This window comes from Mustela erminea, chromosome 21 (assembly GCF_009829155.1).
Source record: "Mustela erminea isolate mMusErm1 chromosome 21, mMusErm1.Pri, whole genome shotgun sequence".
Lineage (NCBI taxonomy): Eukaryota > Metazoa > Chordata > Mammalia > Carnivora > Mustelidae > Mustela > Mustela erminea.
The window spans coordinates 16,494,987-16,522,103 of record NC_045634.1 but is presented as its reverse complement, the minus strand read 5'-3'; the positions used below and the strand labels follow the sequence as shown (position 1 = coordinate 16,522,103).

Here is a 27,117-nt window from a genome sequence, read left to right as displayed (position 1 = left end):
TACTAAAGATATAGTTAAAATTATGATATCCTAATTTCTCAGGAAGCGTATAATTATTTCAAAAACATTACTAGAACTAGTAACCTGTTTTGATGGCTTCGACAACAGTGAAATTAACATTTATAACTCTGGAAGTTACCTGTTAGACTTATTTTGACTGTAATTTAATGAGTGCATAGAGTTGTTCTAGGAGGCAATTGAAATTAAAGTTTGATTATAGAAGGATTTAAATTTGAAATTTAGGCAGGGGACAAAAGTCAAGTGGCCAACGTCATGGTTTTTGAAGAGGAATCCGATGACTGATGAGTGTTGTCAAGGATGCTACTTTAGGAGGCTCCCTTATGGTAGGAACCAAGTACTAACTTAGAGCTGGATGAGAAATGTTGAAAGAAGAGGAAAAATCTAAGGTTTCCACTTGGGTATTAGTAAAATGATACTATTAAAAATGAGAAAGGAGAAACAGGAGAATAAAAGAATTTAAGTTTCAGAGAGACACTGAAGTGATAATAAAAGTAAGTCACTAGATTCATGCTTTATCTTTCTCAGCTTCCAGAGTTGATACTGAAAGTCTGTATGTAAATGTTTACTTAATTCTGCTGGATACATTCTGATGCGTTCTATAAACATTATCAAGAAACCAGAGTTGTTCTTTTAATTGTTTTAGGCCTCAGTGTAACTACCATTTCTTCCTTTAACCTGTATAAGCTGGCTCTTTGTTTTTGCAAATGGGGATGGAACGTTCGACAGTATGGCCCACAGCTTCAAGTGCATGGCCCTTCCCGTGCACTCCAGCTTTGCTTTAATTCATAGAGCTGAACACAGAAGAAAACCGAAATAGGATAGAATTACTGATGTATATAAGAATCCATTTTATCCTTGGCATGGATTACTTTAAAGGTTTAGATCCAGAGATGGAGTGCTTTGCCTTCATTCAATACAATTTATCTCACAGGAAGCAGAATCTGGTAACATAAGTCAAAAATCTGATGAAGAAGACTTTGTGAAAGTTGAAGATTTACCACTTAAACTGACAATATATTCAGAGGTATTCTGCTCTCTTTAATTAAACTTGTCTTTATATGACAAATACTGCTGGGATGGAAACTGATTTTCTTTCTTTTTTTTTTTTTCATTCCAAAGGCAGATCTAAGGAAGAAAATGGTAGAAGAAGAACAGAAAAACCATTTATCTGGTGAAATACTTTGTGAAATGCAGACTGAAGAATTAGCTGGGAATTCTCAGACACTAAAGGAACCTGGTAAGTTAACCACTTTGAACCATATCGTATTGAAAAATTAATGAACCTTGATACCATCAGTTTGTTTTTTAAATCCACTACTAGGACTTGGAAGATTTAAGACAAATATTGGAAGGGAAGCATAATTCTGTAAAAAGTCTTGATCTGTTACCTGATTTATAAAGTGATATTAACAGATAATTTTTTTCCATTTTTAAAATCCTGAGTTTTAGCAAGGTAGTAGAAGCAACAATTTTAAGAAGGAAAGGTACAAAAGAATTCGTGATAAACAGGCAGGAGCCCATTTCTTTTAAATATTGGTTTTTAGTTCTTTTGAATGAGACCCTCTTTATCTCTAAATAATATTCTTTTTCAAAATTTGTTTATTTATTTATTGACAAATAATGTATTATTAGCCCCAGGGGTACAGGTTTTTGAATCGCCAGGTTTACACACTTCACAGCACTCACCATAGCACATACCTTTCCCAATGTCCATAACCCATCTAAATAATATTCTTGTAACTTTTCTTAATTTAAAATTCAGACATCTCTTATCTTCCCTATGAAAAGTGAGCATTTGGACTTCTCTCTCCTTCTTTCACTATTTGGTTTTTCTGTTTGTTACCTTCGTTATTTTAAATATATGTTTTCTAGTCCCATCAACTTTGGTCATTACTTAGCTGCTACTCCCTTACCCTTCCGCTTTCTCTATTCAGTTTTACTCCTCTTCTTACATTAAGGTTATAAAAACAAACACACATTTTTGTAACTATAATAGTTAGAACTTCTTTACTTTGGGGTGCTTGGGTGGCTGAGTGGGTTAGGCCTCTGCCTTCGGCTCAGGTCATGACCTCAGGGTCCTGGGGTCGAGCCCCTCATCGGGTTCTCTGCTCAGCAGGGAGACTGCTTCCCCGTCTCTTTCTCTGTCTGCCTACTTGTGATCTCTGTCTCTGTCTAAATAAATAAAGTCTTTTAAAACAAAAACAAAAAAACTTCTTTACTTTTTCTGAAGACCATTCTGTGTAAATATGACTGATTGCAGAGCCAAGTGATAATCCCATATTTCCTTCTTCATGGATCTAATAGCACAACCTCTGGGCCACTCAGAGGAGACTGTCTTGCATCAAAAATCAAAGGATTTTCTTTTTGTTATTCTGTCAGTTCATCAATTTTTGCTTTTCCTAGGTGAAGAGAAGGACAGACTCACTATCAAACTTTCAGCTAATTTCCCAGTATTGAGCCCAGTTTTACTTGTGAGACTCTTATCTGTGCTCCGCCCCGCCCCGCCTCCTTGCACCTCCTTCTGCTTCAGCATTCCAGGGCTTTGTTGTCGTCCCAGGCCCTGCTCTCCCTCTTAGCCACTCTTAGTGGTCCGGATTTAGTCAGTTTTATAGGTTTTATTTTGTTGGGGTTTTTTTCCTGATGGAGCTTTAAGAGACAGGAAGTATCCACTCATCTACCATCTTCAAACAGAAATCCTCATCTATTTTTATAAACTAAATTAGTATTTCCTTTATAGTAACTTCATGCTGAAAGTTTTAATGTAAGAGAACAATAATAAATTCTAGTAATGTCTTAATTCAGTAATTTATAGCACATTATTCTGTTTTTCAGAAACAGTGGGAGCCCAAAGCGTATGAGATGTCTTCTGAGACTCATCTAACTCGCTTTACGTTAGTCAATGCATATATGAACGTGGCACTAAATAAACATCTGTTTTGATCTGTATAAAAATGTAAATTAGTTTGACACTGCATTCTTGATAGGTGTGCTAATTTCTGCCCGTGGCAGTTTAAAACATCAGAAACTGAATTCTGGACAGATTGAAGCCTTGATACACTGTGGGGTTGTTTGTTTTTCTTCTTTCTTTCCTTTTTTTGGTCTTCATTTTGGTTTTCTTTTTCCTTTCTTGTGATGTTTGGCATCGTTAAATTTAAGATGTAGTTTTAAATAAAGTTTGGACTTACCTGTAAAGTACCTTTTTTTGAAATTATGTTGAATTCTATACAGTAAGTCACTGTTCTGTATGACTAGGATATTTAGAGGAGAGCAAGAATTTGAAGAAATACAGAATTTTAGCCGGCTGTTAGATCAGGCTTCCAAGTAATGACAGTATTACTGCTTTTCAGTCTAGATACCTGCATGTCTTATTCTGTGCAGGATTAGGGAAAATTATAAAGGTATTCAGGTTATTGGTGAAGTTATTATAAAATGTAAGTATTAATTATCAGATAAATATTTTCCAGAATTCAATTCCTATCTGTGTTGCCACGGTCTTTTAAAAAAAAAAAAAAAAAGTGTTACGTAAGTAGGAAGTTTTTCTTCACAAACAAGTAACACTGTGATTAATTTTACATGAAAAACCAAACCCTTTCAGGTAGGGATTGTAAAACTGAATTTTATGTACCAGAACATTAAGGCTCTATATGCCTTCAGACGAACTTGCGTTTTGAGATAGCAGTTGATTCTGTGTGTGGTGAGAGAAGCAGATATGTAGATGAAGTATTAAGTAGGGAACATCTATGGGATGTCTTCACTACCAGGCTGATCAATTTTTCAAAGGTGAATTACCTTTAGATCGCAAACTTGCCATATACCTAAGTAAGGCTTCACAGAGCCAGTTAATGGTGAAGTCAGTCTGTTAGTCTTAGAGGTTGTTTTTGTTTTTGTTTGAATAAAATATACAGAATTAGTTTCAGTTAGTGGTATATGAAACTTATTAACAATTTACTGAAATACCCCATTAGAAAAGAAGTTGGTTGGTATTCCTTTAAAAGTCTTAGTTGCATTATACTTCAGTGTAAAATAATAATGCCTCTTCAGGGAGTGTTAAATGAAGATTTCCCTATGAGGACATTCACTGTATTGCTAATTAATTTAAATTTACGTGAGGTATAGATCTCCAGCATTAATTAAAAAACCCATTCAGAAGACTATCATTCAGAATCAGGAATTCTTACCCAGTTGGCCTGACTCCCAGGAAACTAAAACAATAAATTAGATTATATGTATATTTAAGTTCTATACCTGTATATTTTCTAGACTCTGAAAAGAAAGAGGAGAATTTCATGTGTTGGCACTCAAGCCGAGCCTTACATATATAACGGCCGTGTGTCTCTACATGCAGATTAAAGTTCAGTCCAGTGAAGACCTGTACTTCTGAGTTCTTTTCCCAGCACCTATGAACCTTATTTCACTAACTTGTGTTAGAGCTGCTGTCACCTACTATTGTTTTCTGTTTTAGAAGATAATTCCACTTTAAAATACCTGGGGCTGAAGATCAGATAATTTGCTTTATTCTTAATAAATACTGCTCAAAGGTTAAGCATTAAATATTCATGTTCATTAATTTTTAAGGTGAAATTCGGGTTATAGATAAAAGAGGGAGAAAAGGTGAAAGTGAGTGAGAGAGAACCTGTGCAGGTTGAGAGAATGCTTACAATAGTGAGCTTACCAGACTGGGCAGATAATCTTTGTATTTTGTGACATTAACTCTGGGTACATGCGTTTTCACTGTGAATAAATATCTATCCTCCATCCAAACATGAACTGCATTTTCATTTAAGCTGACATCCTTATTTATGATTTAGAAATTATTCCAGAATTATGGCTTGACAATTTTAAATGTAAAAAAACAACAAAAAAATAGAACCAAACAAAAAAAAATCAAAGACATAAAAAATAGTGGCATAACAACTAGCCAGGGAGGAGACTTCTCAAATTCAAGACCACTTTTCTTCCACTGTAGGTAGGTGTATTCTATTATTTCTTAATTGTATCTATTTCATATACTATGTAGAGAACATTCTCATACTTACTCAAAGTTAGCCTGGCTTGTTTCTTGTTTATTGTCCCAGTGTTACTTAATATAAACCGTTTATTCTTTACCTGTAAAAAATAATTGGCTCTGGATGTCACATATTTCACTGTGCAAACACAGCTGCCCAGTCGCCTTGCCTGGAGAAGCCATCATTTCTTGTTCTTGCCACATAACTAATTGCTGCTTTAATATTGGCCACCTTCATACATCTGGTTGCTCCCTCAGAGTCACTGGTGTCTCTGCTTGGCTCATTTTCCACTAAGGAATAGAATGCCTTTAAGTAACTTTGATTTATAATATAGTTTTAATTATTAGTTCATCTGCCCAGACTTAGAATAACCCTGGGCCAGCAATTTACAGAAAGTTATTGATTTGGATATTTTGAAAACAAATCGCATTATAAAGCTTGAGTTTGAGTTCTCTCCTACATACCTAATTAATGTACTGACAGGTTGGAATTATGATTTTCCAACTGATGATGGTGTGAAAGTAGTATAGGCATACACTGGAGATATTATAAGTTCAGTTCCAGACCACTGAAATAAAGTGAGTCAAGTAAATTTTTTTGGTTTCCCAGGGCATATAAAAGTTTATGTTTACCCTATAGTTTACAGTTTATAGTATATAGTTCATAGTATGTTTACCCTGTAGTCTGTTGACTACAGGGCCCTGGGATTGAGCCCTGCCATCAGGCTCCCTGTTCAGCGGGGAACCTGCTTCTCCCTCTCCCAGTCCCCCTGCTCTACTCTCTGTCAAATAAATAACATCTTCAAAAAACGAAAAAAATGCCAACCATCATCTGAGCTTTCAGCAAGTTATAATCATTTTGCTGGTAGAGGGTCTTGCCTGGATGCTGATGGCTGCCGACTGATCAAGGGTGGTGGCTGTTGAAGGATGGTTTGGCCATGGCAGTTTCTTAAAACAACAATGAAGTTTGCCCGCATCAATGGACTTCCTTTCTCTCCTGTATACTGTGCTGTTCGATAGCATTTTACCCACAGAACTTATTCCAAAATAGGAGTCAGTCCTCTCATACCCTGATGCCTCTTTATCAATTAAGTTGATGTAATTTTCTTAGTCTTTTCTTGTCATTTCAACAGTCTTCACAGCATCTTCCCCAGTAGTAGACTCCATCTAAAGAAACCACTTTCTCTGCTCATCCATAAGAAGCAACTCCTCATCCATTCAAGTTTGATGAGATGCCAGCAGTTCTGTCACATCTTTAGGCTCCTCTTCTTTTTTTCCTAAAGATTTTATTTTTAAGCAATCTCTACACCCAACATGAGGCTTGAACTTAAAACCCCAAGATCCAGAATTGCATGCTCTGAGCTTCAGGCACCCCTTTAGGCTTCCCTTCTAGTTCTCTAATTATTTCCACCACATCTGTAGTTAATTCCTCCACTGAAGTCTTGAACCCCTTAAAGGCATCCTTGAAGGTTGCAATCACCAACTTTCAAACTCATGTCAACACTGATATTTTGACCTCTTCCCATGAATCACAAATGTTGTTCATGGCATCTAGAATGGTGAATCTTTTCCAGAAGGTTTAATTTACATTGCACAGATCATCTCAGAAATCACTGTCTAGGACAGCTATAGCCTTACAAATATATTTCATATAGAGTAAGACAATATATTTCATATAGAGTAAGTAAAAAATCCTTGATTCATGTGGTGCTGCAGTGTGGATGTTGTGTTCGCAGGCATGAAAACAGCAGGAGTCATGTTGCGTTGTCCATGAACATCAGAGCTCTTCAGTAACCAGGCACGTTGTTAATGAGCAGTCGTCTTGTGAAAGAAGTCAATTTTCTGAGCTGAAGGTCTCAGTCACGGGCTTAAAATATTCAGTAAATCAGGTTGTAAACCAATGTGCTTTGTGTACAGAATGGTCATTGAGCATTGGCTTCAACTTAAGGTGACCAGCTGCAATAGCTCCTAACATAGAGACAGCCTGCCCTTTGAAGCTATGAAGCCAGGCACTGACTTCTCTCTAGCTATGAAATTCCTAAATGGCATCTTCCAAAAGAAAGCTGCTTCATCTGCACTGAAAATCTGTTTAGTGTTGCTGCCTGCATTGATACCCTGAGCTAAATCTGGGTAACCTGCTGCAGCTTCTCCATCCCCACTCGCTGCTTCACCCTGCACTTTAATGTTAACAGAGATGGCTTCTCTCCTCAAACCTCATGACCCCACCTCTGCTAACTTGCCCCTTTTTCTTCTGCAGCTTTCCCACCTCTCTTAGCCTTCACAAGATGAAAGCTCTAGATTAGGCTTTAAGGAAATGTGGCTTGCTTGATCTTCTATCCAGACCACTAAAATTCTCTCCATATCAGCAATAAGGCTGTTGTACTTTCTTACTATTCATATGTTCACTAGAATAGCACTTTCAGTGTCCTTCAAGAACTTTTCTTTGCATTCACAACTTGGCCTGTTTGGCACAAGAGTCCTAGTTGTCGGCCTTTCTTGGCTTTCTCTCCGCTTTCCTCACTGAGCTTAGTCATTTTTAGCTTTTGATTTAAAATGAGACATGGCAACCTACTGAATGGGAGAAGGTATTTGCAAGTGACACAGCCAATAAAGAGTTAATATCCAAACTATATAAAGAACTCCTAAAACATAATAGCAACAAAAACAAACAAACAAAAAATCCCATTAAAAATGGGCAGAAGATCCAAATAGACATTTTCCAACAAAGACATCCAGGTGGCCAACATATACATTAAAAGATGCTCAGCATCCCTCATCAGGGAAATGCAAATCAAAACCACAATGAGCTACCACCTCACACCTGTCAGAAGGGCTAGTATCAAAGAGATAACACATATGCGTAGGTGAGGACATGGAAAAAAGGGAACAAACCCTCATGCACTGCTGGGAATGCAAACTGGTACAGCCACTGTGGACAAGAGTGTGGAGGTTCCTTTAAATATTAAAAACAAATACACAATCCAGTAATGCCACTACTTGCTGTTAACCCAAAGAAAATGAAAGCATGAATTTAGGAAGATACATGTACTCCTGTGTTTATATCAGTATTATTAACAATAGCCAACACATGGAAACAACAGTGTTCATCAATAGATAAATGGACATTTAAACACTTAGAAGCCACTGTATGGTTATTAATTGGCCTGATTTCAATACCATTGTGTCTCCAGGAATAGGGAGGCGCAAGGAGAGGGAAAGAGACGGGAAAATGGGTGGTGGGTAGATCACTGTATCTAATACAGTAACAATGAAAAAGTCTTCAGTTTTGTGGGAATTACTAAAATGTGACACAGGCACAAAGTGAGCAAATGCTACTGGAAAAACGGTGCTTGACGCAAGGTTGCTACAAACGTATTTGTAAAAAACACTACCTGTGAAGCACAATAAAGCAAAGTGTTGTAAAACTATGTACACCTACAATCTCATTAATGTCCTCTCCAAATTAAAAACCAAATTAATACAGGAATTAATACAGCTATTCAGTGGGAACTACTGTCAGCATTTTAGTAAACATCCTGTCCGTCATCTTTCTATATTCTAGATTTTTATCTAATTTTGCACAAGTACTTCTATATATAGACTTACACTCCACATCCTATTTTGTAACTGCTTCTTTACCACTAAGCAATGCTACCTAAAATCTTAATGCGTGTTAGTTCCTCCCTATCCGCTGAGGTAGTCCTGAGGAACTGGTCTAAAACAATTAGCATCTCACCTATTTATGAATATCAAAGGTTACAACTTTAGAAAAAATACAAGTTTACCTCACTTCATTTTTATAAGAGGAACAAAATCTGAAGTTGTGGGCTTTTTAAGATTCTATTTATATTTTTAAGTAATCACACCCAAAACTGGGCTTCAACTCATGACTCCAAGATCCAGAGTTGCATGCTCCTCTGACTGAGCCAGCTGCTGCACCCCTGAGGTTTTTTTTTTTTTTTTTTTTAATTCAAATCCTATTTTAACACAAATCCTCTTATAATTCCTCTGGCTTCACTAAGATAGTATCATTATAGTTTTGTGGAAACACCTCCTCCCAGGAGAAAAATAGCCTTTGGACACCTGCATACTGCTGACACCACTGGGTTTAGAGGTGGAAGGATTAGTCATGTAAGATGGTGAGCAGGTAGTCATAAACTGAAGAACCCGCCTACGTAACCCCTGTAATTTAATTCAGATGCTGTGTTCAGCTTCACTTTCTCCCTAATAAGCCCCGCCCCCAAACTGGCATGTGGGTGTACACTGAATCAGCATATATGACCACTGACACTACTTCCAATGACTGTTTATTGAGCATCATGAACACAACATACAAAATAAAGTGGACACAGTCTCACCCAACTGGCATGCATTTCACAGTTAACTGTTAAAGTCTGAAAGGTTAACAAGTTTTATTATTAGCACTTTCCATAAATAGGACTGATTTCTGAAAAACATTTTTAGTAACTAAGTTTTTTTAAAAATACATAGGGATCAGAAAGACAAACTAAACATTTATTAAGTGAATGATACTAATGTAACTTTACGGGTTCACCTCTCAATTCCATAAGGCTATTAATTCACAGAACGTGAGACTCCGTGTTTGAAGTTAACAACTGCCTGGACTTACTGGGAGGTAGAGTAATTATGAAAAAGGGAATGTGTAAGTTCTGTGTATGAAAGGCTGTCTTGCAGATGGATTGCTTCATGAACCCAAAATAAGTACTTCTATTGAGGGTCAAAGCCTTGAGTATTACTGCCCCTTAAGAGAAATACACAGCTGAAGGTCTGTCTCATCCCCCTCCAATCAAAATCAGTGAAATTACATTGCTGTCATAGACAGCAAAGACCATGGTGTGCTAATTTTAATAGTAATTTGAACCAGAGGAAAAGAAAATTAAAAAGCTTACGGATTGAATTGAGAAACTGAACTATGTACAGATGTGCTGGATTCAACACCCACCGAGAATCTTGCTTTTATTCTATGGAGGTGGGTCCCCTAATAGATTCATTGCCCATCCCTATCCCTAAAAGTCAAAGTGAAGTGAAACTGCAAATTCTAGATGATTGATTTTTGTATATAAAGAAGTTACCTGCAAACAGAACAATCAACTGTTACGGCAAAAATCGTCTGAACTGTAAACACAAGAAAGACAAGTTCATGCCTCAACGAGAAACTGCCCTGAGTCTTGGTCTTTGGAAGGAGATCAGACGGCTGCACTAGTTTGATGCATGTGAGTTTCCATCTTCATGCCACGCAGAGAGCATTCTAGGGGCCAGGTGTATGCTCACCAACCTATGCAAGGGTCTGGGCAATCCCGCAGGTAAGTTTCATATTGACCTTTGGTAACATCCATCAGGGTTGTGAATACAGTCAGCTGAAAGAAAAGTTACTTTTATTTTAAGGATGTTTCCAATTCTGACTTATGTTAATTTTGGTACAAGTCAAACTGCTTTATGAAGTTACTTAATATATAAATTGTATATAAATAAAGACATTAAATATACATAGATGTAAATAGTTACTAAGTTAATAACAATAGTTCTAGTTCACCATTTAGGAATATAAGTAAAAAATAATTAAGACAACTAACTTCAATAGTGCCATTATTCCAGGTCATGAATATAAACAGGCCTAGGTGAAAATCCCCTCAGCTCCTTATGAGATCTTACTCCTGAGTACTACACTGCTTCACCACAAAACTTTAATACTCAACCCTCCTCAACAGTATAAACAGTAGTCCTGCAAAGCCTATGTAGACCACGGACTATAACCAGCTTAGCTGTGACTGTCCTTATCCTTACTGTGTTCCTGACACAGTGGGGGAAACTATGCAGGCACAAAGCTCCATCTATAAACACACTTCAGACTCTGTTGAGTTTTAGGTGTTAGTTATAGTGTACAGCATAAATTTCTGACAGGGGAAGTCAAAAAAGTAAAAGGCTACATTTGATTCAAATGTCATGGAAGTCAAATTGGAAAGAGTATTTTTACCAGTTTTGGACAAAGAACCACACTAATTGGTTTGTCATATCCCAAGAGTTACTGTTTTGTCACATAAAAACATTTTTAAAAATCAACCTTAAGCAGAACATGACTTGGGGTCCTCGCTCTGACTGATCCAAGATAACAGGGAAAGATAAAAACAGGACCAAATTACTTCCCTAAAAGTATACACACACACACATATATTTTAAATACCTTGTTGAGGACAGGTTTTGTTGATAGGACATCATATATGGTTGCAAATGAGATATTCTAAAACACAAAAATAAGTTATTAAGTTAATGCAGATATCAGCAGCCTTATCCATACAAATGGGTCATTAGAAACAAAGACATTCTTCAGTCAATCTCCCCACAATCCCCTAAAATAATTTCTCTTGGAGTCACTCTTAGAATGAGAGTTAATGATATTAATATATCACTTTCTCTCTCTTTTGCCCTTTTAATTCTTGCCTGTTAGTCATTCAGCTTTAAAGAGTGGTGTCCAGTATTAGAGTCAAAAAGGCAAATACAGTACAATTTTGATCTTTCAATTCAAAACAAAAACTCAGTACAAATTGTCCAGAGATACTCATCACAAAGTTTATAAATTCGTCGAAGGCCAAAGAAAAATGCCACAACTTAGATACTCTTTAAAGGTCACCATTTCTTTCCACATAATTACATTATGAACGTACCTCTTGGGTTGTCTGGTTTAGACACATCTTTGCAGGTGTTCTGCGATCGTCAAGAAAGAAAGGGCTTTTCCAACGGTCATAATTTGTTTGTACTACATACCATCTGTCCTGCTTGGTGTTAAGTCTAGATACAAAAGGAGAAATTCTGCTTAGGCTTCTTGCCTTAAACCTGTAAATATGTCAGTCTAGGCTTTAGTTCCTATTTATTTTGTGTGAACAAGTGTACTTACTCATATACATCCAAAGATTGTTTTCTGTCTCGTGTGATCACACAACCCTCCCCAGTCTTGTTGCCTCCCAGGATAAAGTATGCTGGGGCCAATATCTTGGTTTTGGTCAATATATTCTTGGCTTCCTCATAACTACATAGAAACATTAAAAAAAAAAAAAAACGTTTTTAAGTAACTTGGAATGAAAAATTTTTCGTCGTGGAAACTAAGGGAACACAAGTATCTGAGAAACATGTTCTTTTAGAAAGGGATGGTGAGCAATGGCTCATGGAGGAACAATCGCCAACACCATGTGGTGAAACACTGAGATCTGAAATATTCCCTCTAATCTGAAGGACAAACCAAATGGTCTCGAGAGATTATCTTCCACCCTCGTTGTCTAAGCCTTTTACTCAACAACAGATCAAGAAGAAATAGTACTAATTACTATTTCTAGGACTTAGGGAATAGAAAGTAACCTTGGAAAACTGGGCTATTAGAAAGGTCACTAAATCTTACTCCCTTGAACTCATTAAAAATAGGAATGATACCCATTTATTCTAGGTCACTTGGATGTAGTGCTGGCTATTACAAAATTTCTGTACCAGCACAGAATATAACTTCTATTTTAACAGTTATTAACAGTTTAAATGAAGATTTTATTGTACAAATTTTCTTCTGTGTATGGATGGGTTTTTTGTAAATCAAGAAAAACTAACAGGTACCCTTTATACTGGCACTATCCCTAGCACTTTTTAAATAAATCAGTTTATTTTTTGATTTAAATACACAAAGCATGAATTCCATATGAATGTCAAAGGTTAACCTAGAAACTCTGAAAGAATTCTTCAATGGGAGATTAACGAGAAAATATTTTTTTATTTTAATATGAGTAATTTAAAATAGACTATAATACACTAAAAGGATCATACACCATAATCAAGTGGTATTTATTCCAGGGGTGCAAGAATGGATCAACATCCACAAGTCAATGTAATACACCACATTAACAAAATGAGGAATAAAAAGCATATGATCATCTCAATAGATTCAGAAAAAGCATTTGACAGAATTCAACATCCTTTCATGATAAAAACTGTCAACAAAGTGGGTATAGAGGAGGGAACATATCTTAACATAATAAAGGCCACATATGACAAGCCCTAACATTGTAGTCAAGGAATGGTGAAAAGCTGAAAGCTTTCCTCTAGTATTAGGAACAAGACGAAGATGTCTACTCTCACCATTTTTATTCAGTATAAGCCAGAGCAATTAGGCAAGAAAAAGACGTAGCATCAAAATCAGAAAGGAAGAGGTAAAATTGTCACTAATAGCAGATGACATGATACTCTATATAGAAAACCCTAAAGATTCTACTGAAAAACTGTGAGGATAAACAAATGCAGTAAAGTTTCAGAAGCACAAATCTATATACAAAATTCAGCTGCTTTTCTACACACTAATAATGAACTACCAGAAAGAGAAATTTACAACTGCATTAGAAAGAATAAAGTACCTTGGAATAAATTTAACCAAGAAGGTGAAAGACGTGTCTACACTGAACACTATAAGACATTGATAAGAAAAATGGAAGAAGACACAAATATATGTGTTCATGAATTGGAAGAATTAATATTGTTAAAATGTCCATATGACCCAAAGCAATCTACAGATTCAGTGCAAATTCCAGTAGCACTTTTCACAGAAATAGAACAATCCTAAAATTTGAATGGAACGACAAAAGGTTCCAAATAGCCAAAGCAATCATAAGAACAACAAAGCTGGAGGCATTACATTTCCTGATTTCAAACTATATTACAAAACAATAATTAGAAATTAAGACAGTATGATATTGGCATAATAACACACACAGACAGCCCAGAAACAAACCCATTTATATATGGTTAACAAATTTACAACAGAGCCAAGAATACACAATTGGGAAAGGGCAGTAACATGCAAAAGAATGAAACTAATCCACCGTTCTACACAAACTCAACTCAAAATGAACTAAAGATATGGACATAAGACCTAAAGCCATAAAATTCCTAGAAGCAAATATAAGGTATAAAGTCCTTAACATTAGTCTTGGTGAGGAGTTTTTGAATTTGACACCAAAAGCAAAAAGGCAACAAAAACAAGTGGAAGTATATCAAACTAAAAAGCTGCATAGCAAGAAAACCATCAACAAAATGAAAACACAATCCAGTGAAAGGAAGAAAGTACATGCAAATCATATATCTGATAGAGTTAATATACAAAATATATAAAGAACTAGTTCTTCTATGATTCCTGGACCCAACTTTAACATTGGAGGGTGCGAGGGGGCTTGCCACATCCAACCCTGCAGGAATCCAAGAAAACTCAATTCTGACGCTATCTACCCTGAGACAGCACTGTATTCCACGGGTTAAGGATTCAGACTCACAAACAAGATTACATCCCATCCCCCACCTGGGAGGCCAGTTCTAAGACCCATTGTGCCAGTTCTGATTACCCGAGCTTCTAGCGGACTGGTTGAGACTGGAAGCTGCAACAAGCTCCTCTTGAGTTTCAGTGAATTTCCTGAAGGGCTCATAGTACTCAAGGAAACATGTTTACCAGTTTATTAAAGGATATGATAAACGATATGAAGCAACAGCCATATAAAGACTGCATAGGGCAAGGTATGTGAGGACATAGAGTTTCCATGCATTCAAAGCATGCCTCTCTCCCCAGATGGTGTGTTAACCTACCCAGCTCTTCAAACCCTCTCCTTTTTGGCTTTTATGGAAGCTTCATTACATCAGCATGACTGATTAAATAACTGGTCTCATTACCATAACAAAAAACACATTTATCATTCTCAACACTTAGGAAATTATAAGGCTTTTGGGAGTTAATGGAAACAAAAACCAAATACATATTGTAAAAAAAAATTATATCACACTCAGACAACTCAGTAGCACACACACACAAAAAATCTGTTATAAAAAATGGGTAGAGGATCTGACTAGGCATTTTTCCTAAGATGATATTCAGGTAGCCAACAAGTACATGAAAATGTGCTCAGCATCACTAATCACCAGGGGAATGCAAGTCAAAACCACAATGAATTATCACCTCTTATCTGCTGGAATAGCTATTATCAAAAAAGATAAGAGTTGGTGAGGAACTAGAGAACGGGAACACTTGTACACTGTTGGTGGGAATGTAAACTGGTGCAGCGTTTACGGAAAACAGTACGGAGGTTCCTCAAAAAATAAAAAAAGTACCATATGATCCAGCAATTCTACTTCTGGAAATATATCTAAAGGAAACAAAAACACTAACTTTAAAAGATACCTGCAGCACCGTGTTGACTGCAGCCTGAGTAACAACAGCCAAGACACGGAAACAACCCAAGTGACCACTGATTGATGAATGGATAAAGAAGATATGGTATATGTGTGTGTACATGTACACACACACACACACACACTGGAATACTACTCAGGTGTAAAAAAAGGAAGGAAATCTTGCCATTTATGACAACATGGATGGACCATAAGGGAATTATGTTCAGTGAGATAAGTCAGACAGAGCAAGACAGATACCTTATTATGTCACTTAAATGCAGAATCTAACAAAATTAAACTTACAAATACAGAGAACAGAGTGGTGGTTGCTAGAGGTGGGGAATAGAGGGTGGGAGAAATGGGTGAAGGGGATCAAACTTCCAGTTCTAAAATAAGTAATTCCTGGAGATAAAATGTACAGCAAGGTAACAATAGTTAACAATACTATACTGTATATTTGACCGTTGCTAAGAGAGTAAATCTTAAAAGTTCTCAACACAAAGTAAACAGTTTCTGTAACTGTATGTGGTGATGGATGTTAGCTAGACTTACTGTGGTGATAATTTCACAATATATACAAATCCCAAAACATTTTGTTGTATACCCGAAACCAAGATAATATTTAATGTCACTTTTATCTCCAACAAAAAATAAAATTTTAAAATGAATAAAGCAGGGGTGCCTGGGTGGCTCAGTGGGTTAAGCCTCTGCCTTCGGCTCAGGCCATGATCTTGGGGTCCTGGGATCAAGCCCCACGTTGGGCTCTCTGCTCAGCGGGGAGCCTGCTTCTCCCTCTCTCTTTGTCTGCTTCTCTGCCTAGTTGTAATCTGTCTGTCAAATTAAAAAAATCTTTAAAAAAATAAATAAATAAAATAAAACGAATAAAGCAATCAAACAGATTACCTTGTGCTGTTTTCCAGAACTGATCTAGTGATAAACCCTATCCACATAGCATCTTTCTTTCCCAAAATCCATTCTATGACACCTGGAAGAAATCAAACACACAGTGTCACAGGCCTGCAATCAGGTTAGACTATGAACCAGAAGACACAGTCTGGCCTTCCTCTTAAAACATCTATACAATTCCCATTTAAAAACTCTACTCACCCATATAACCGCCATTTATACTGAAACGTTCATTTAATGTAAGACTAAGCAGTCCCTGAAAACAAGACAAAGCAATGAGGTCAAAGACTTCAACCATCCTGTTTTTAAGGCCCCCTCGTATTTATGCTGGTATGCCAAATCCTGGAATGCAGGGGGTGGGGAGTGAAGGTGGGAATTTAAAGCTGAGTCAAAGCTATACTATCACATTCTATTAACAGCTTTTAAAAGTTCAAAGCATCTTCATGTGTAGTGTGTGAAATGATCAGGTAGAATATTACTGGCCACACTTGTCTGAGAAGGAAAACGAACTGTAGAGAATAAATGCCTAACTTGTCTGAGTAGCAGATTAAAGGCCAGATGCCAGATTTATATTACATTCCCAGCCCTCCACAACCAGCCACGTGCTTTTTCCTCAGAAGAGGTTCAGAAACAAACCTGTGTTCCCTCTCTACTCTTCTCTACCACGTGAGCTCACACCTGTGATGGTGACAAAAGTACAAAGGGATGGACTGAGGCTTCATATTCTTTTTAGGTCCTTAGACCCCACCCTTCACAGGCAGTAAAAGCAGGACACAGAGCTACCTGTAAAATTATGTAAGAGTAGACTCCTTACTGGTTTGAATCCTGTTAACATGCCCACATAGCCAGCAAAGCTTGAAGCCTTGAAGACAGTTTTATTGTTTCTTTGGAAGTCCAAGTTCACTGTCAAAGGTTTGAGTTGCTCAGTTACGACCCAGGTATTATTGTTTATATTCCACCTACAAAAGACAAATTACAGTGACATTTAAAAACAATGATGATAGGGTACCTGGGTGGCTCAGTGGGTTAAAACCTCTGCCTTTGGCTCGGTTCATGATCCCAGGGTCCTGGGAACGAGCCCCGAGTCGGGCTCTCTGCTCAGCGGGGAGCCTGCTTCCCTTTCTCTCTGCCTGCCTCTGCCTACTTGTGATCTCTGTCTGTCAAATAAATAAATAAATAAAAATCTTTTTTAAAAAAACGATGATAATAATGAATATATAATGATCACAGCCAGGCATTATATCTCCCTAATCCATTAATGACCAAGCCTCACAAGAACTTTGCAATGTGAGTGGTTTTACCCTCCATTTTCCATGTGATAAAACTAGAGGCTCAGAGAAGCTAAATAACTCAAAACAACACAGCCTACTAAAGAGCAAACTCCATATTCAAATGTATGTCTCTAATTACAAAGCACTGTTGTATTTTTCCAGGAATGTTAAGAAGATGTAAAAAAGAATGCTGTTCTTCCCTTCTAAGCAGTAAGCCCAACATGCAGCTGGGGCCTTTAGTCATGCTCCAGATTTCTGTTTACTAGGTTTAACTCCGTTATGGGCTCCCAAAGAGTGTCCCCAACTTTGTCTCAAAACTAGGGATCCAGTATCTTCACTTCTGGTCATATTTGGGGCATGATGTATGATTTACTTTTCATCAATGTAATACAACATACTCTTCCTAAGGACTGACACTCACCATGTTCTTTACTTACCCAAGAAACACTCCAAAGTCCATGTTTCGTCCATGTAGTAGATGACCTAATTTGAAGTAAGGAGAGACATGAAGCATAATGGATGCATATGATAGTATAACAGATTCTAACTCAAAGCTGGACATTTAATTCTGGTTTACTGATATTTACAACTGTTCAACAGTAAGAATTAAGCAACATCCTAATATCATAGCCTTAATAAGATCAAACTGTTGTGCCTGTCACAATGGCCAGATCCCCTCCTAATTATCTGAGAACACAGGGTTCCAGGTAAAATTATAATAAGGGAAAAGAATCAGTGCTCCTTCTTTGGTCCACTGACAAGTACCTAAGTCACCTAATGTGACTTGCCAACACACTTCCCTTCAGCAATTGTTACCTACAGCTCAACACTTCAAAGGGGAGGTACCAGGCAGACTTTCTCCTGAGAGGAGAGGTAAAAATTAACAGTAAATCAGGATACATCATCCTGTGCCTGCATTCTGGGGAACTACCAGGAAAAAAAAAAAAATGGGGAAGTGAAGCTGGTCTACACAGGGTCCCTTGGCTGGGAGATGATGGGACAAGATTTGTCCTGGGCTTTAACGAAAGGCTATCTTATCCATATAAAGATAATCGCTTACCCCTATGAATACTTATACTAAATCATGAACAGTATAAGGCAGACTAGCAGAAAGGATAAGAACGTTTACAGTCCTGAAACACTTCTTCCAAGGGTTATGCATCCCTGAATTAAACTTTAGTAGCCATTACGGTAGTCTTTTAAAAATTTGCTGAGATCTTCAAACTAGATGCTACATACAGAGAATCTGAAGAGTAAGCCTGCATATTACAAGTTCTAATTCTATTTATTTAGATTTTTCTTCTACTTTGTACTTTGCACTGCCCACCCTCCCTCAGCACACATTTACCTTCTTTGTCTTCTGTTATTATTGAAGTGCAAATGGTAAAAAATTCATAGAACACATTGAATGAAATAATCTCTCCTATGAGAAAAGAAAGGACATTTCTTGGTCAATATACAGAGCTATGACATTGTTAGAAAATTCTTTTTTAAGAAAAGGTTTAACAGTCATCTTGTGCATTTTTGCTGTGGCATATGAGTCTGCAGACAGTCTGAACACACCTGCACAGTTGGTCAGGTGGAAGTATCTCACCAGCCTATACTCTACAGACACAAAACAAGCCCCCAAAGGGTCAGCTATTTGGGCAAGTTGAACACCCAGGCATACTAGAATTGTACTGTAACATGATGTCCAAATTTTTCATTAATGTGCATCATTTTAATTTGGTTTAGGGGTGCGAACATATGACAACTTTTAAAAAAATATTTATTTGAGAGAGCGAGAGATCATGCGTGCGAATGGAGGGAGGGGTTATAGGGAGAGAATCTCAAGAAGACTCTCCAACGAGCACGGAGCCTCAGGCAGGGCTTGATCCCACAACCCATGAGATCACCACGTGAGCTGACCCATGAGATCATGACCTGAACCAAAATCATGAGTGACACTTAACTGACTGAGCCACCCAGGTGCCCCTAAAATATGTTAACTCAATACATCTGGCTCTCTATTATATACTGAACATGTTATTTTGCTCACATTTTTAGAGGTGACAAATATTTCTGAGGTGAAAAAAGGAGATCCAGGAACTATTAATAAAATTAGTGGAGAGCTACCAAGAAAATCCATTTTAAAACATTATAATTTTTGAGTATTTTTCCAAAACTGTATAATAATACCAATAAGCATTTAAGTAACAGGCATACACCCTGGGAATAAAAGGCACAGCATATAGGGAATATAGCCAGTGACACTATTACAGTGTTCTAGCTACACTTTTGGTGAGCATAGTACACTACAAGAGTGATGTGCTGAAACACTATGTTGTATACCCAAAACTTAACTCTGTGTATCAACCAAATGCAAACAAAAAAATTTATTTAATAGAGATATACAGCACACTATCTCTATCACAGTCATGTTAACATGTTAAGCTTAACATGTCTTCCCGATCCTAATCTAATGTTTATTTTACTTCTATTTTGATAAGATTCTGTTCTTACTTTATTATAAATCATGTGTTAATCTTTTTTTTTTCTTTTTTAAAGATTTTATTTATTTATTTGACATTCAGAGATCACAAGAAGGCAGAGAGGCAGGCAGAGAAAGAGAGAGAGAGGAGGAAGGCAGGTTTCCCGCTGAGCAGAGAGCCCAATGTGGGGCTCCATTCCAGGACCCGAGCCGAAGGTAGAGGCTTTACCCCAGTGAGCCACCCAGGCACCCCATGTTAATCTTTTTAATTTGTTTTTCTCTCAAGATATTTATATGTGGTTTTTATTTTTTGGGCTTTTTACATAATAAAGAAATTAAAGACTTGTTTTTCATATAGGCTATAAGAATATATTCCCAGTATGTTGACCATCTTTTTACATCATTTAAAAAATATGTTATTTATTTATTTGAAAGATGGAGCATGAGTGTGAGAAGGGGCAGAGGGAGAGGGACAAGCAGATTCTCTGCTGAACAGAGCTTGATCAACACAGAGCTTGATCCCAGGACCCTGAGATCATGACTCAAGCCAAAATCAGATGCTTAACTGACTGAGTTGCCCAGCCGTCCCTACATCATTTTTTTAAAAGAGGCAAAAAACAATAAAAAAAACAGCCACCTTTACTGATAACTACTTTTGATTTTCAGAAATTCTGAATCCTCTCTCTTGTTAAAACAAACAAACAAAACAACAAGGTACTACTGGCTACTTAAAAGAGCTCTATCACTATGGTAGCTTAAAAATAAAATGGAGGTGGCAGGAAAAGTCTTTTTCATTAAATTAAATTGGAATTCATTAAAATTAAGGATTTCTACATACTAAAAGCCACCAGTAAGGGAGTAAAAATGCAAGCCACGGACTTGAAGCCACAGAGAAGATATTCAGAATGCATATAATCTGATTTGTAGCCAGAATATATAAAGAATTCCTTAAAACCATCTACTACCCAAAGCAACCTACACATTCAATGCAATCTCCATCAAAATACCAATGGGATTTTTCACAGAACTAGAACAAACAATCTTAACATTAGTATGGAAACACAAAACACCCTGAATAGCCAAAGCAATCTTGAAAAAGAAAAGCAAAGCTGGAGGCATCACCATTCTGGACTTCAAGTTATAATACAAAGCTGGAGTGATCAAAACAGTAAGGAAAAAAAAATTAAACAAGACAAAACTAGAGAGGGAGAAAAACCATAGGAGACTCTTAACCTTAGGAAACAAACTGAGGGTTGCTGGGGGAGGGTAGAGGGATGGTGTAACTGTGTGATGGAAACTGAGGAAGGTACATGATGTAATGAGCACTGGATGTTATAGGAGACTGATGAGTCATTGAACTCTAACTCTGAGACAAATAATACATTATATATGAATTAATTTAAATTAAAAAAAATTTAAAAAACCAGTATAGTACTGGAGCAAAAATACACACATAGATCAATGGAACAGAATGGAAAGCCCACAAATAAACCCACAATTATATGGTCAATTAATCTCTGAAAAAACAGGAAAGAATATCCAAAGGGAACATGACAATCTCTTCAACAAACAGTGTTGGGGAAACTGGATACCAACATGTAGAAGAATGAAACTGGACCACTTCCTTGTAACACACACCCAAATAAATTCAAAATAGCTTAAAGACCTAAACATGAGACATGAAACCATTAAAAACCCTAGAAGAAAGCATAGGCAGTAATTTCTGACATTGGCCATAGGAACATTTTCCTACATATGTCTCCTGAGGCAAGGGAAACAAAAGCAAAAACAAACTATTGGGACTTCAAGATAAAAAGCTTCTGCACAGCAAAGGAAACAATCAACCATACTAAAAGGCAACCTACAGAATGGGAGAAGATATCTGCAAATGACATATCCAATAAACTGTTAGTATCCAGAATAGATAAAGAACTTACATAAACTCAACACCCAAAAAACAAACAATCCAGAAGACATAAACAGACATTTCTCCAAAGAAGACATAGATGGCCAGCAGACACATGAAAAGAGGTTATTATCACTACCATCAGGGAAATGCAAATTAAAACTATAATGAGCTATCACCTCACACCTGTCAGAATGCGCAAAATCAACACCACAAGAAACAACACGTGTTGGTGAGGATATGGAGAAAAAGTGCGCTGCTGGTGGGAATGCAAACTGGTATGGCCACTATGGAAAACAGTATGGAGGTTCCTCACAAAGTTAAAAAGAGAACTACCCAGGGTGCCTGGGTGGCTCAGTGGGTTAAGCCTCTGCCTTTGGCTCAGGTCATGATCTCAGGGTCCTGGGATCAAGCCCTGCATCGGGCTCTCTGCTCAGCAGGGAACCTGCTTCTCTCCCTCTCCCTCTCTCTCTCTCTCTCTCTCTCTCTGCTTGTCTCTGCCCACTTGTGATCTCTGTCTGTCCAATAAATAAAGTCTTTAAAAAAAAAAAAAAGGAACTACCCTACAATCTAGCAATCACACTACTGGGCATGTAGCCAAAGAACACAAATACACTGAATCAAAGGGATACATGCATTCCTGTTTACAGCAGCATTATTTACAATAACCAAATTATGGAAGAAGCTGAAGTGTCCACTGAATGATGAATGGATAAGAAGATTTGGGGGGGGTGTCTATATCTATATACATGTATATACACAATGTAACATTAAACAGCCATAAAAAAGAATGAAATCTTGCCATCTGCAACAACATGGATAGAGCTAGAGTGTATAATGCCAAGTGAAATAAGTCAGTCAAAGAAAGACAAATATCATACGATTTCACTCATATGTGGAATTTAAGAAACAAAACAAATGAACAAAGGGGAAAACAGAGAGAGGGACAAATCAAAAAACAGACTCTTAACGAACAAACGGATAGTTACCAAAGGGGAGGTGGGTGATTTATGGAGTGCACTTGTGATGAACACCAGGTGACGTATGTATGGAACTGCTGAATCACTACATCATACACCTGAAACTATATAACACTATGTTAACTAAGTGGAATTAAAAGAAAAACTTAGAAAAAAAAGAATGTTTTAAAACCAATGAAAATGGGCAAAGACTGTAACAAACATTTCAACTGTAGGAGGAAGGAAGGAAAGAGAGACAGACTATCTTTTTTAATCATTTTTCTAAAGAAGCAAAAACCACCAAAACGCTAACCACTGAAAGAAAAGGTCAATAGTCGTACAATCTTACAGTCATCAAGAAAAAGCAAATGACACAATAATGGGATTCCACACACTCAACAAAGTGGCTCAAATGAAAAACACTGATGCTAGCAGGTAGAGACGTATTAAGGAGAGGAAAGTAAAACTCTTGTACTATTTGTCAGTGGATACAATTACTTTGGAAAACTGTTTGGCAGAATCTATAAGGCTCAAACATAGCTACCCTATAATCCAATATATCCAACAGAAATGAGTGAACATGTCCATCAAAGACAGATACAAGAATATTCATAACTGTTTTATTCTTGATATCCAAAGTCTAGAAAACACCCAAACATCCTATTTATATAGTAGCATACAACCTCTAGATAGGTACTCTAGATAGACAGATTTCAGTACTCTAGATAACTACAAGAAACCTGACACAACAGTTCACACTGTGTACGGAGGTTCAAGAAGGCAGAACTCATGTATGGTGAAGTCAGAATAAGCAGTTAACTTGGGGATTTGGTACTATCTGTGAGATGGCATGATGAAGCATTCTGGATTGCTAGAATTTCCTTGTCTTGACCTGAGTTGTGATTACATGAATTCATGCATTTTAAAAGTTTTATTGAACTGTATACTTAAGATCTATGCACTTTACTGTATGTAGACCATACCTCAATAGAAAATTTTTAAAGTGCTTTATTAAATCTTACAAAAGCTGCAAAGTGAACTTTACCTAAAGGTATCTCAGTAACAGCTGCGATCCCCTTCATTTCCTCCTCAAATGGACCAGGAAAGTTGCCAAGTAGGCCAGGCTGGAAAACAAATAAATTATCAAACATTCGACCTAAAGGGTTGCTTTGAGATTTGGTTCTTTTACATATAATATGTTCTAGATGCTCCTTCCATGAGAAGTAATAAAAGTCATTATAAAGCACTTTTTTTTTTTAAGATTTTGTTTATGTATTTGACAGAAAGAGATCACAAGTAGGCAGAGAGGCAGGCAGAGAGAGAGGAGGAAGCAGGCTCTGCTGAAGAGAGAGCCTGATGTAGGGCTCGATCCCAGGACCCTGGGATCATTACTTGAGCCTAAGGCAGAGGCTGTAACCCACTGAGCCACCCAGGTGCCCCTATAAAGCACTTTTATATCCTATATTTCTAAGAGACTCTTTCTAGACTCAATATTGGGCCCCTCGTTCTTTAACTATCGCTTTTATTCCCTTAAACTCAACTGTTCTCCGGTATTATGCCAAGACCTATGACTTTTTTCCTGCCTTGTATTTTACCCCGTTCTCCACAAAAAAGAGATAACTGGCAATAACTGCATTTGGATGACTAACATGGCCCACAAACACTTCATAAGTACCCCTTATCTCTGCCCAAACTCACCCTCTCACCTTGGCAATGCATCCTAATTACTACACTTCCTATCCACACTGTCTTCTATTCATTCACAAAACCTTCTGTCTTGGTAAATGGGCTTCCCGGGCTAGATGCATTATCACAGTTTGTTAGCAAACAAAGGACACAGGAGCAAAATCCCAGCCGGCACATATTTTTATTCTCAAAGGCAACTTTCCACTAAAAGTGAAATTACAATTTAAGCTCACAGCCTCTCACTAATAAAGTGCTTAAAATCTGCAAGTCTCATTTGTCACCAACTTGGTGTTTATATCATGTGATCTAAGCACTTTTACTTCCACTCCTTAGGAATTCAAAGCATTACACAAGTGGAATATTCCTGCCTATGTAACAAACAAAGATGACTTACTGAACATGTATTAACCACTTAATCATATTCAGGCACTGTGCTTTATATACAGTATTTCCCTTAATTCTCACAGCGAACATATAAAATACGTGTTATTATTAGTTGTGTTCTCCCTGATGAGAAACCTGACATTTCACAGCTTAAGAAATGTGTCAAAGGATATAGTTATTACGGGACTGATCCAGCCTTTAAGTCCAATGATTAAGGGAAAAGAACCCAATGTTGTCTGAATGCAATCCTGGACATGTACCATCCTGCTGACATGCAGAGGAGGGGAATGGGAGGGCCTCCTGTCTGTTGTTCCTGTGAACCTTTGTATGTGGGGGAGGTCTGGTTAGTAAACATGAAGGGGTCACTTAATCAAAGACTCTGAAAGCATGAGTATGTGGGAGAACAGAGTTGGCGGCTGGCAGGTGCAAGTGTCTCAGGGATGATATGCATAGAGCATCCAGTCTCTAGGACTCCATGATGCTTAACTAGGGGTGGTTTTATCCTCTAGGGCAGATTTGGTGATACCTACAGGCATTTCTGGTTTTCAAAAATGAAGGGGTACACCCTGTGGGTAGAGGCTAGAGATGCTGCTAAACACCCAACAATGCACAGACAGTTCCCACAACAAAATATTATCCAATCCCAAATGTCCTAAGTGCTGAAACATTTGCCCTAGGCCCTTGGTGGTCTTCCCAATCCTTTGTACCCTGCAGAACATACAGGGTCCCAAAGCAAGGACCAAAACAGGGTGATAAGGATCTCTCGGGAGCAATAAGGGCCAGGCCCTAGAATTTCCATTGGTCCCACCTATATTAAAAAGAAGCTGAAGGGGGCGCCTGGGTGGCTCAGTGGGTTAAGCCGCTGCCTTCGGCTCAGGTCATGATCTCAGGGTCCTGGGATGGAGTTCCGCGTCGGGCTCTCTGCTCTGTGGGGAGCCTGCTTCCTCCTCTCTCTCTCTCTCTGCCTGCCTCTCTGCCTACTTGTGATCTCTCTCTGTGTCAAATAAATAAATAAAATCTTAAAAAAAAATAAAAGAAGCTGAAGAAATGGAGTCTTCCTGCATGACCAAGAGGAAAATGAGCTGATTTGGCAAATACACTGCTAGAAGCTACACTCAACCCAAGTGAGTTTCAATGGTCACAGCTACTGAGGGCCTCCCTAAAGAGCAGAGCCAGGTTGAATATGTCATTTGGTCATATGTAGAAAAATCTCTGGGTGTCCTGAGCTATAGAGGCAAAGTACTTCAAATAAAACAACAACAACAACAAAAAGCAAAAAACCCACACACAACCCAAATTTTTAATAGTGAACTTGCAAATACAAGTACAATTAACGATGAGTGGGGTTAGGAGTGCGCACCTCCTGAATAGCTGAAAGTCCCCGTATAATGTTTGACTCTCCCAAAACCACTAATGGTTTACTGCTGACCAGAAAGCTTACTGATAATATCAACAGTTAATTAACACACATTTTCTATGTTATATAAATATTTTAACCTGTATTCTTACATTTTAAAAAGCTAGAGAAAAGAAAATCTTAAAAAAAATCATAAGGAAAAGAAAATACATTTCATTTACGGTACTTTGCTGTATTTATAAGAAAAATAATCCATGTATGGGTGGACCTTCCCAATTTAAACCTGTGCTGTTCAAGGGTCAATTGTATGTCTAAGGGGAAGGGCATACCATGCTCCCAGATAAACACATATGTGTCCACTGTTGTCTAAGTAGTCCATACTTAAAATTAAGGGGCAGTTAATTGCCAAAATTTGTCATGCTATTTTGTGTCCTATTATTTATACATTACCAAACCCCAGAATTTTAAGTCTAACTTTTGATAGTTGTCTAGAATAAATGAAAACTTGTCGAAACTCCTTAGAAGAAGTTGTCAATTTATGCCTTTAAATAAATACCAGAGCCTTTTCTGAACTCTGTGTGTATATGTGGATATGTGTATGTTTATAATTTATTGTGGGAAATAATATTTCTTACCAACTTTTGATCCACTATCTGCATAATTTTTCCACTTGGCACAAATGCATTTACTAGATCCTTCAGGGAATTCACTATAATTCTTAGCTGAAAAATAAATAAATTGTTTAATTAATAAGAGACATAAAAAATGTTGACTACTTAAGATTAATATTGGTAATATGAAAACAGACAAAGACCTTTTGATTTATCCATATATAGAGAGAGTGCTATTTGAAAATATTTTCACCTGATCTATACACACAATGCATCTTTAACAGGCTATTTTATTTATTAATTAGAAAAATACAGATGATAGAAACAAAGGC

General features: G+C 37.3%; 2 protein-coding genes across 34 annotated transcripts in view; one reads left to right on the top strand and one right to left on the bottom strand.

Annotated features, from left to right (window-relative positions):
* The window catches only part of PCM1 (pericentriolar material 1), an 82,075-nt gene extending 75,148 nt beyond the window's left edge, over nt 1-6,927 (top strand). For 25 of the 33 annotated variants that reach the window (XM_032329373.1, XM_032329380.1, XM_032329378.1 and 22 more), the window contains 3 exons: nt 953-1,045; nt 1,141-1,258; nt 6,763-6,927. In XM_032329373.1, coding sequence (XP_032185264.1) covers nt 953-1,045; nt 1,141-1,258; nt 6,763-6,800 — 249 coding nt within the window. In that variant the 3' untranslated portion in view covers nt 6,801-6,927. Of the gene's footprint in view, nt 1-952; nt 1,046-1,140; nt 1,259-2,853; nt 3,570-6,762 lie in introns of those variants that run through there. The other 8 variants (XM_032329377.1, XM_032329398.1, XM_032329396.1 and 5 more) reach the window with 1 other exon arrangement.
* A 2,388-nt stretch (nt 6,928-9,315) lies between these two features.
* Nucleotides 9,316-27,117, bottom strand: part of ASAH1 (N-acylsphingosine amidohydrolase 1) — a 48,566-nt gene continuing 30,764 nt past the window's right edge. The window contains exons 4-14 of the mRNA XM_032329271.1: nt 26,810-26,896; nt 23,793-23,871; nt 18,761-18,835; nt 17,850-17,895; nt 16,956-17,100; nt 16,343-16,397; nt 16,139-16,220; nt 11,940-12,071; nt 11,710-11,833; nt 11,229-11,285; nt 9,316-10,404 (exon numbers count right to left, since the gene is read on the bottom strand). Of these exons, the coding sequence (XP_032185162.1) occupies nt 10,315-10,404; nt 11,229-11,285; nt 11,710-11,833; nt 11,940-12,071; nt 16,139-16,220; nt 16,343-16,397; nt 16,956-17,100; nt 17,850-17,895; nt 18,761-18,835; nt 23,793-23,871; nt 26,810-26,896 (972 nt within the window). The 3' untranslated portion in view covers nt 9,316-10,314. The remainder of the gene's footprint in view (nt 10,405-11,228; nt 11,286-11,709; nt 11,834-11,939; nt 12,072-16,138; nt 16,221-16,342; nt 16,398-16,955; nt 17,101-17,849; nt 17,896-18,760; nt 18,836-23,792; nt 23,872-26,809; nt 26,897-27,117) is intronic.